Source organism: Strongylocentrotus purpuratus, unplaced genomic scaffold, assembly GCF_000002235.5.
Source record: "Strongylocentrotus purpuratus isolate Spur 01 unplaced genomic scaffold, Spur_5.0 spur5_scaffold_1, whole genome shotgun sequence".
Taxonomy (NCBI): Eukaryota; Metazoa; Echinodermata; class Echinoidea; order Camarodonta; family Strongylocentrotidae; genus Strongylocentrotus; species Strongylocentrotus purpuratus.
The window spans coordinates 46,913,056-46,923,906 of record NW_022145594.1 but is presented as its reverse complement, the minus strand read 5'-3'; the positions used below and the strand labels follow the sequence as shown (position 1 = coordinate 46,923,906).

The 10,851-nt window shown below is 39.7% G+C and overlaps 1 protein-coding gene across 1 annotated transcript; it reads right to left on the bottom strand.

Moving 5' to 3' along the window:
- Positions 1-806: 806 nt before the first annotated feature.
- On the bottom strand, positions 807-10,420 carry LOC100893367. The gene is made up of 5 exons (XM_030978847.1): positions 9,973-10,420; positions 2,753-3,078; positions 1,903-2,007; positions 1,156-1,480; positions 807-850 (listed from the first exon to the last, which is right to left on the bottom strand). The coding sequence occupies exons 1-5, from the start codon at positions 10,097-10,099 to the stop codon at positions 807-809; spliced, it is 927 nt and encodes a 308-aa protein (XP_030834707.1). The 5' UTR covers positions 10,100-10,420.
- Positions 10,421-10,851: the final 431 nt, after the last annotated feature.

Sequence of the window (10,851 nt, the reverse complement as noted above, 5' to 3'; positions counted from 1 at the left end):
GGACTTATCAAAGTATAAATTAATTGAAAAAGATGAAAACTATAATTGTAATTTAATTGGACATCAGCATTTTGATTACCAACAAACATTTGGCTCTTATATACAACAAGTTTTGCTTATCACAATTGTGACTTCTACAGTGTAATTCGGAGCTAAAATTAGAGAGGTGAAAAAAGAGTCCACAGCTTCCAGAAATATGCTTGCAAAACTGGCATCGTGCTTCGTAATTGCAATGTTTCAGGGTATACTGTCTCGGTTATGCGAAGCTGGTTTATTACTCAAGTCACAGCTATAAGTTCTGCAAGAAATTACTTTATTATGAGCCTACTTCTCTGAGAAGTGTCTAACTTTTGTTTTTAAGTGGCCCAAAAATTGTGGTGCGTGTGTGCATGCACAGCGTTTTGTAACTGCAAGGAAAAGGCGCTATGTCAAATATCTTTTGGATTGGATTATTACATTGTTGTTAATAATAATAATAATAATAATGATAATAATGATATCGAATATTTAGGAGCGCTAACAATACAAATTTATGAAAAGACGACAAAAATGTACAGTACAGGAAGTATTTCATGATCATTGGGGAAAAGGGTGGGTTTTGAAGGCGGTAAGACAGGTAATTAATTCCCTTATGGAAAGAGGGATGCTGTTCCAAGTCTTTGATGCAGCTACTGCAAAGCATTTTTCGCTGCTGCATGAGATAATAATAATTGCCTTAGTCTCTCTTTCTTCAGTTTTCTGTATGTAGTTCTTCCTTCAGTATTCTCACTTTCGATGACTCTCTGTACTTTCAGACCACAGTGTGTCTATCTTAGCATCGTCTTGAAGAACGTATTATTGACCATCATAACTGATAACAAAACAAGATAATGCGCATTCCACAGGTTAAAATTAAATTAATTAATTTAAAAATATATAAAAAGTCCACAGGAGGCTTATAACTTATCGTTTTGGGTCGACTCACAATAATGAGCTAAATGCCAGTCTATTGTAGTTCGTCGAATATCAACAACTTCGTCGAAAATTGTATTGTCATTGTTCGCTTCTGACCACTCGCCCCTCATGTTCTTATACAAAAGTAACGACAAAGCAGAAGCATCGAAACGGTGCCTCCCCAAACGCGCGCCCGACGGCGCAATACATGCGCGATCAAGCGCGCATCGCAATAAGGGTCAACCAACTTTGTCTGCAAAAGGGGATTCCCGATAAAGATTTGTCTGTTCGCTGACGCATGCGGGGGAACATTCCGTGACGCAAAATAGTCAGTTCGTTTGATTCCTAGAGCGAGAAACATTTTTGGATAGGTGAAGTAATAAATGTGGCCCTTTGGCGTGTCTTGGGTTCCACGGGGATCGAATGAGTGAAAATGTGTCATGTATCCATGGTGACGTGTGACGTAGGGGATGAGATGACGTAACGATGTCTTGAAGCGAATAGAAGAGTCCGCCCAGAATATAGAACCGAATTCGTGCAGAGTCGTCTGAAAACATTAAAGAGAAAAGGAAAGACGAAAATTGATAAACTGATGGCACATTCTTATAATCTGCAGGTCTACCGTATAATAAAGCCTCGGTCACAAATGCCATTACGAACTGCTACGAACGCCGTACGGACGATTTTTAGACAATGGAAATTCGGGAAGACAATGGAAAAACAAGGAGAATCGTACGAAATTATCGTTCGTACTAAACTTTGTGACCGTAGCATAAGCAGTCTATATGATAGTCTATATGTTTTTTAATCAAATCGCGTCGAGAATATGATTTAATATTCAAAAGTATGGCTACAGTATTTGAAAAGATTATTGAAAAATGTTTATTAAGAGATATATAGCTAAATTGTATCTTTGATTAATTATGATTATGATTAATTGATGAATAATTAGCAAGTAATTTCTCTTACATTTATGATGATGACTTTCCAGGCGTATGTGTGCAGATCCTTGACATGTGGTGGGTACTCATCGAAAGGAAAACTCCTCAACTCAACATGACACAGCTTCTTAACCTAATAATAATAATATTAAAACAAAACGTAGAACAGAACACTTTTTAGAAAATATTGATATGGTACTAAAAATACTAAAGGGAATTCGTAATCTAAAGTAGATTCAAAATTAGTCTTTTCTCGGTTTACAAAATAATAGTTTATGGTTAGATGTTAGAATACAAGAATGGACCCCTCCCCCCCCCCCTCCCGCCCATACACATGCACGTGCATAGACACAACCTTCTGTGACAGTAGAGAACATAGTAAAGCATTTAAACAATGGAGAAAAAAATTCACTTTGTGATAATGACCCAAAGAGATTGTTGAGAAGGTCGAATATATCACAGAAGGGGTGCCTCGTCCGATTGGGGGCCGTGGACTCGGGCTACATTTTCAAGCCTCGGAGCCCATTTTGCCAGTCTTATAAGCTGAGCAAGACGGATTAATAGTTTATTTTTAACTTCATTTTTGTGTTGGGCTTCAAAGGCTCCCCCCCCCCCCCAAAAAAAAAAAAAAAAAAAAAAAAAAAAACTTTAAAAAACCCAGAAATCCGATATTTTTTTTTAATTTGCTTGTAATTGTTTTTTTAAATCAGCAACAAAAATTATAATTTGCACCGCGCGCTGTCGTTACGGTGCTCTAGCATTTCAAGAATTAATTCCTGCCAGGCATCCATTTACATCACCCTATTGTATACAATGTACAAAGTCCTGCTCCGTCCCTTGCCAGTGGAAAGGACAGACCCATGCACAATCATGTATACCTTGAATCTTGTATCTGGATCAATCCCTAGATCGTAAATCAAGAGCTTTTTATCCGGCATCTCTTTCTGGACCGTCCCAATCAGACCCAACGCCTCCTTGTAATGGTTCTGAGAGAACGCGGTCACGATCTGGAGCTGGCGGTACAACCGGTCCCGCGTATGCTCGTCATCGATGGTCCGGTTTGTCGTGAAGAGCGCCGGGTCGAGGCCCTGGTTGAAACGGTTGATCATTCCGGGGGAGACTGGTGTGGGAGAAGGGAGCGGGATGGGTTCGTGTTTTGGGAACTGAGGCTTAGGGGGTAGATGCTGCCAATCCACGGGTTCTCCTGGATAGCGAGCGAGAATAATTTTGAAATGATTATTTTTAATAAAATATATATTTAATTGCAAAAAACAACAACATAATACAGCATTTATTATGCTCCATCGATCTAGTAAACTATTCTGAGGCACAGAGGGAGATTCCTGCCAGGCACTCATTGACATCACCTGGGTTGAGTGTGGCAAAGAAACGTGTACAGGAGCTTGGGCGCTCAAAGTTCAGAAGATGGATAAGGAATGGAAAGGAGATGACAGTTCACATTAGATTCAGCTTCAGATTAAATTATATTCATTAATCCGTATTGGAGGTGTTGTGGTACAGTGGATAAGTCTGTGGATGGTGAACCATGAGGTATGGGGTTCGAATCCCTGTCGCAGCACTACACCTCCACCTATAGGTGAGGTAAATGGTAGGCAGGAATTAATTCCTTGAAATACGAGGGTGGCATAATTGTCAGCCATGCTAAAGCCGGGGTTTCAAATAAAATTGTAGAGCGCCACGTGTGTCAAGTTTGACATATATACAAAAGTCATGAGCGCTAACTTTCCCTAAAGAACCCACTGTTATCATGATGTTTTTAAACACAAAACATTGGTCTCCACTGGCATGATAAAGTCATAATACCATCAATATAAAGAGACTGACTATGATGATAATGAGAGCAGGAGTGAAAGAGAGAGAGAGAGAAAAAAAAAGATGTGGGTAATTACAGTTACAGATCCGTCCATAAAACTTAAATCAAAATTACCTTTGGGAAAGGGTGGGTGGTGTAGTTTCTGGGTATAAATTGTTGTTGTTGTTATGATTTCACTCATGTATGCAATCTGTTTCAAGATTTTGTTAAATCATTGATTAATTATTAATTACGAACAGATCGTCTATGTACGTTGATCTGAAGCGGGTGATCCTTCGATCATCCTTTTAATTTTAATATCTATTTTCTAGAATAGTCCATGTTAAATAATGTTTGTTTATTTTGTTTCTTTATGTGTTATGATGTTTGTATTGCATTTGAATGATCGTAAATTAATCCAACCAACAGTCAAGTTACACGGAGCTAAAAGCTTTACACTGACTATAATTATTCTTATTCTGTTCGCTCGCTTTCAGACCCCCCCCCCTCCTCCTCTTTAACTCCTCCTCCTTCCCTCTGCCCCCCTGTTGCGACCCTCCCGCTACTCGATCCACCCCTCTGCCCTAGCTAGCTCAACCAGCCCCTTTAAACACATCACACCTGGAAATCAGAGAGGCAATGCCTCGGCACTGCTTCGGATCGCGGGTAGACTAAAAGAGGAAACAGATGTTATTTTCATTTCCATGAAGATGCAAGGTCACGTAAGGTCGACGAAGGTCTGGATTAAGGTCAATTCACATCATGCAGCGTCAAAACAAGAAGGTATACCGAACAACTCTGATCTGTGCCTACTGGAATTTATTATGGAGAGAGGGGAAGGAGGGAGGAGAGGGAGGCAGGGAGGCAGGGAGGTAGGGCAGGAGGGGATCGAGGAGGAAGGGAAGAATGGAGTGAGAGAGGGATGGAGAGACGGAGGGAGGGAGGGAGGGCCGGGGAGGGAGGGGTGAAAGTATGAGATAAGGTAAACAGCGTTGTTAAATTGTCATCAAATCCAATATTATAATTGGTAGGGGGAAATACACAGGTGGCCTAAAATCAAGTGCACTGGTCAGACTGAGCAGAGGCGGCCCTCCCGGGGGGCAGGGGGGGGGGGCACAGTGCCCCCCACTTTTTCAGATACCCCAAAAGTGCCCCTTTTTACATAGGAAAAGTGCCCCTTTTACTTTGACAAGTGTCCCTATTACTTAGTAAACGTGCCCCTTCCCCCTTTTCACCTCTGACGAGTGCCCTTTTTATTTTTGACACGTGCCCCTTTTCCTTCGACATGTTCCCATTTTCCTTTGCAATAAGTGTCCATTTTCCATTCTCATCAATTTTGAAATTGTCTTGAATAAGTGCCATTTTTAATCTCTAGTAAGTGCCTTTTTTCAGGTACGAGAAGTGTCCCTTTTCACTTTTGATAAGTGCCCCTACACCTCTGATAATTGCCCTATTCAAAACTGAAAGGTGCTCCTTTTACTTTGACAACTGCCCCTTTTTTCCTTTGTAAGAAGTGCCTCTATTTTCTTTTAATAACTACCCCTTTTTTTTAAACTCCGATGAGCACACTTTTCATTTTAACATGTGCCCCTTTTATTTTCTAATAAGTGCCCTTTTCCTTATAAGTACCCCCCATTAAAAAGAGAGAGCTCCTCCCCTTCTCATAACTACCCCTTTCCCTTTCTAATAAGTGCCCCTTTTCCTTATGATAAGTGCCCCCATTAAAGGTACTATGTCCCTTTTGCAGCCAACCTCAAATGCTGTAGAACTTTGCAGGAATTATGAATATATCATTTATGTCCTATCTGTGAAATTTAAACGTTAGCAGTGTCCTCATATTCAAATTATGCAAGGAAACCCGTTTACTTGCTAGACTTCACTGTCAGACACTATTGAGTGAGTGACTGGCTTTTTTCTTCTTTGGTAATAACATACATGGAAAGAGTTGTAAAGGGTATACATGAGCATTTGTCTACATCAATAACCCACTTCTTGTGATAGCCAAGATTAAACTGATTTAATCTTTGCGCAGCATAAAACGTATGACCATTCGGTACAATTGTCTGAAAATCAAGACTATTACTTTGGGGCTCTATAGCCCTAAAGTCAATTTGACAACTAATAGTCGTTATTTTCCCACTTGAAGACATTTTCAAGCCCCAACTTTTTTAAGGAAGTTCTAAATTAGTATTATCTTTCAAATGCAGTTGGAATTTAACTTTTTCATTTTTTTGGCCTGCAAATGGGACATAGTACCTTTAAAAAGAAAGAGCTCCCTCCCCTTCTCATAACTGCCCCTTTTAAAAATCTGAAACGTGCCCCCTTCTTATTCAACAAATACACATTTTCCTTTATTATAAGTGCCCCTTTTCATATCTGGTCAGTGTACCTTTTCACCTCTGATAATTGCCCTTTTAATAACGATACGTGCCCCTTTTCCTTTCTAATAAGGGACCTATCCCCTTTTCACCTCTTATAAATGCCCTTGTCAAAATCTGATGGGTGCCCCCTTTCCGTCAACAAATCATACAAATGCCTATTTCCCATTTTCTTTTTCATCTCTTTAATATAATTATCTTTTGTACTTTGACACGTGCTCCTTTTCTTTTCTAATAAGTGTCTTATCCTTTTCGATAATTGCCCCCTTTTCATGTAATCATTAAACGTGCCCCTTATTTAAAGCGACTAAGAGCAATTTTCCCCCAAAGTTCGCTCGCTGCGCTCGCTCGCATGTAAAGATGATATAATTATGTTACTTATCAAAGGTCTTTTCAGTCTTCCGTTATGAGAATGTGCTTATAACCCCATCACGATTGGCTTTTTTCCTCTTTATAAGATGTAATTTTCGCACTGCGACCTCACAGATCTTTAAAATTTTTCTCGCTCGCTTCGCTCGCTCGTAAATGCATATTCAGACATCACACCCAACTGTACAGTATGATGCTTAAGCGATATTTTGTATGATGTATGAAGAGAAACAAATAATGAAATCATCCCTGATAATGTAATCACACTGTAGGGGTATATACCAATGTCTAAAAAATGGTATATTTTCGCTTTGAGATTTCCCAATGTAGGTGCCCCTTTTTTCCAGAAAGTGCCCTTTTTTGTTGGTGCCCCCCCCCCCACTTTGGAAGTCGCTCGGCCGCCCCTGAGACTGAGGACATAAGAGGGCGATGGATAACTATTAATTATAATTATTGTGTTCTTGATCAAAATAGCAGAACAGCTGTGGTATACATTTTCAGGTTGATGTTAATGATAATAATAATAATAACAATATTTATAAAGCGCAACATATCCATCTCTAGAGATGCTCAAGGCGCATACAAATAATTTAAATTAATATTCAACATACTTAAGATTAAAGAAATATTAAATGTTAACTTGCATTAGATCATACAACTTCATGGTGCCAAGGTACATACAATGTTGTTGTTATGTCTTTGTATTTCCTGGTATCCATTCTTGGCAGGTGTACAGTAATGTTGGGAATGATAATAATAATGTTTTACCAGGTCTGTGCTAGCATAATACCCACTCGACCTCTAGTTCCTTCCCTAACTTCCTTATCGCTTTCATTGATCAATATCATGAGACATTTCTTTTCGTAATGTTATACTAATTGGTTTTATGTTATTTTGAGTGAAATGCGATGGAGAAGGTGATAGGAGGAACGAGGAACAACGGGAGTCAAAAGGGAGAGGGTGGGATAGATAAAGATAGACATATGGGATACGATGGAGATTGAGAGAAAGAGAGAGAGAGAGATTGAAAGATGGAGAGATGGAGAGAGAAAGAGAGACAGAGAGACAAGAGAGAGAGAGAGAGAAACAAGCATTACTTTTCAGTGGACCCCTCTGTTTCCAACATGTTTTTCTTAAATTTGTTTTAAATGCTAATAATTGATTTGTAATGTTTTGTTGGAAACATGAATAAATTTGAAATTGAAATTGAATTGAAATTGAGAAAGGGGAGCCAGACAAAGTGTTGAGGAAGGTGTTGTCACCAGGCGCGTACACAGGGGAGGGGGGGGGGGTTGGGGGGTTAAACCCCCCACTTTGGTATTTTTCTGTGTGTAAACCCCCCCCCCCCCCTCCCCTTTGGATGTTTTATTTGGTTTACCTTACCCCCACCCCCCAACGGAGCAAAATGTCAAATTTTCAAATTTCAAGACAAAAAAAAGTGTCCTCTTACCCCCCCCCCCCCCGCTTATTCAGCAGCTGGCTGAGTCGTTGCGAAATTTTCGGCCCGATTTATAAATGTTAAAACCCCCCCCCCCCACCCCCCTTGAAAAAATCCTGCGTACGCGCCTGATTGTCACGATTATGCGCTCGGGAGGGGCGGCTCGGGTCGGAGGGATGTGGGGGAAGTTAGCTGTATATCTTGAAAACCGTTATCATTCTCTTTTATTATGATCATAATGATCGTAATATCACTTTGCTAATGATAGTCATAAATTGTACTGCTGCAATCACTCTGAGACCTATATTCTTAATGACGTTTTGTTTACAGGTCAAGGGTGAAATGAGATTCCAGACAGTCAGACGGAAATCAAGTTTCTGCCACTTTCGTTTAAATTGTCCTTGGTCGCTGGAAACTTACATATTAAATTATAATGGGAGTTCGGTCATGATCTGCTACGAAATAGGTCTACCAGTCACAACGCGTCCGAGCCTGATTTGGTATGTTTAAAGCTTGAATAATAGGATTGAAACCTGTTTAACATAACCACATTAATGTTCCCAGAATATGGTTAAAGTTTCACATCACGACGCCACTTCTTTGTATCCAGTAGCGTACATTATAAGGGGTGCGCGCCCCTAGCATAGCAGATAACAAAATGAGAAAGAAAGGAATTTTTCTTTTATTTAAAAAAATAATAATAAAAAAAATGATATAATTAGTTTTGTATAGAATCACTGGAGGCAGACTTTTTGAGCCCCGGCCTTTCTGCCTAGTCTCCAAATACTTTCATTAATGTACATGTTTAATTTAGTTTTTATCCCCTTGTTCCACATGTCTTCTCCGCTTGTGTTATTCTCATGATATATATTATATTTTAACTTGTATATGTTTGTTTTCCTTTGTATATTTTTAGTGAAAGTATTTAATGAAGTGAATAAAGTAAAAACCAAACGATCCTACCCCTTCATTCCCCCCCCCCCCCCCCCCCCGGCTCGGTCGCTGCATGTGATCCCTCGAATTACATCCGCCTTTAGGTGGACAAGTGCTCCAAGGACTTGTATAATTCATTCGTTCTATTATATATTGTAATACTGTATGGTTTATTATGTCATTTTAATTTGTGAATATTTGAGTAGAAAATCAATAAAACAAAATCAACAACAAAAATATAGAGCAAGAGAGAGAGACTTGTACAATAATTCATTCTTTCTATTATTTCGTAATACTATATGGTTTATATATGTCATTTTAATGTGTAGATATTTGAGTAGAAAAATAAATAAAACAAAATCAACAAAAAAGAGAGAAAGAGAGAGCACTAGAGAGAGAAACCAAAACAGAAATCTTAAAGTTATCTCCAAAGTGACAATGACAGCCTTCTCACAAATCGAGACAGATGTTTGATTCGCTTGTGCCTATCCTATACTTCAGATAACATAGTCAGAGCTAGAGCGTCTCATGTTTCAAGCAAAATGATAGGAGTATGACAAAAATCTAGGGCAAGGCCTCGATCGCTTCGGTGGAGTTATTTGATTCGTCAGCAAATAAAGGCGCTCTCTATGCCTTTATACGCACCTCGTAATACTGACAGCAATTGAAACTAAGGTTAAACATGGGAAATCAATTGGTAGACTCTCCCCTTTTTCACAACTATGATATTTGGGAATATTAATCATCATTATGAATTATGATGATAGAATATTATCATTATAGTATCTCTAGATTGCTCATTGCACTATTGCTGTATTGATGTCCGAGACAGAGCGGCCGAGCGTGAGTGACTATAGTCCAGGCCTGGACTAGTCGCATTCGGGAGGGGGGGGGGGGGGGGGTATGTTATTTTCTGTCAGTCGGCTGGGGGGGGGGGGTCACCGTCACCGCCCAAGCTCCCCACGTATACGCCTCTGAATAAGGAAAGGGAAAACGTAGCCATACATTTATGATACTGTTGTATGACATTTGATAATGACTGATTTTTAAGAGCTACAATTTATTTTGTATTCACCTATAACCATATTTCGTAAACAAAATGATAAACGGTTATAATTATTTTCAACGCAAAATGGAACAAATTAAATGTTTTTATGTTTTTCATACCTGTGGTTGGCGGTCGAGTTCTTGGTGCCGGTTTCAACACGAACACACAATACAAGAAGATCAAACCCGATATCACCACCAAAAGCTTGGGCATGAGCTGCCTACTCCGAAATAGATCCATGGTCATCGACCTTATCGAAGGCCAAGTTAAAGACCTAATCGACCTCCTTGTCGTCACGTAAAGACAATGATGAGTTCGACATCGACCACACGTTTAGTGCATTTCTCCCTTATCTATTTCAGAAGTCAACGATATTCCTGTGGAAGTTATTAAACGTCATATACAGTTTGGCTGCATTGGTAGCACTAGGCCGGGGACGTGCACTTGCACCTGAAAAGTGTTGAGTATAAAGTAAGCGGTGTATGCCATTTAGCCTCGGCCAGACATGTCCGCGTGTAAACGCATGCAGATCATGCAGTATTGTCATCTCCTTAGGGACCTACTCAGCTCCGGATACCTTTCACCGAGCCATAACGCAGTTAAACGAACTTACTTCGCACTGACTTGGGCCTGGGCCAGGGGTCATGAACTGCGGCAACTAGATCGAGTTAAAACGCACCTGCAGTTGTGAGTCGGTCAGAGGAGGTGCACACCATCTTATTCCTTGTTTGTTTGATAATGTTTGACCTTATGTTTGATCTCATTTTTGTTATTATATATGCATGATTTATTGAATAAAGAACAGATTTATATTCTGTGTGTTTATTATAAGTTTTAGTTGTTAATTTTAAGTCAGACAATGGTGCGCTTAGAAACACCCGTATTAAGCGCCTAATTAGATTCTACCATAGCTTGCATTGCGAAGCTGGAATAGACCATGGAAACGGACTTCCATGAAGGGGGGGGGGGGGCTTTTTTTTACTCATAACTCGGCCAGT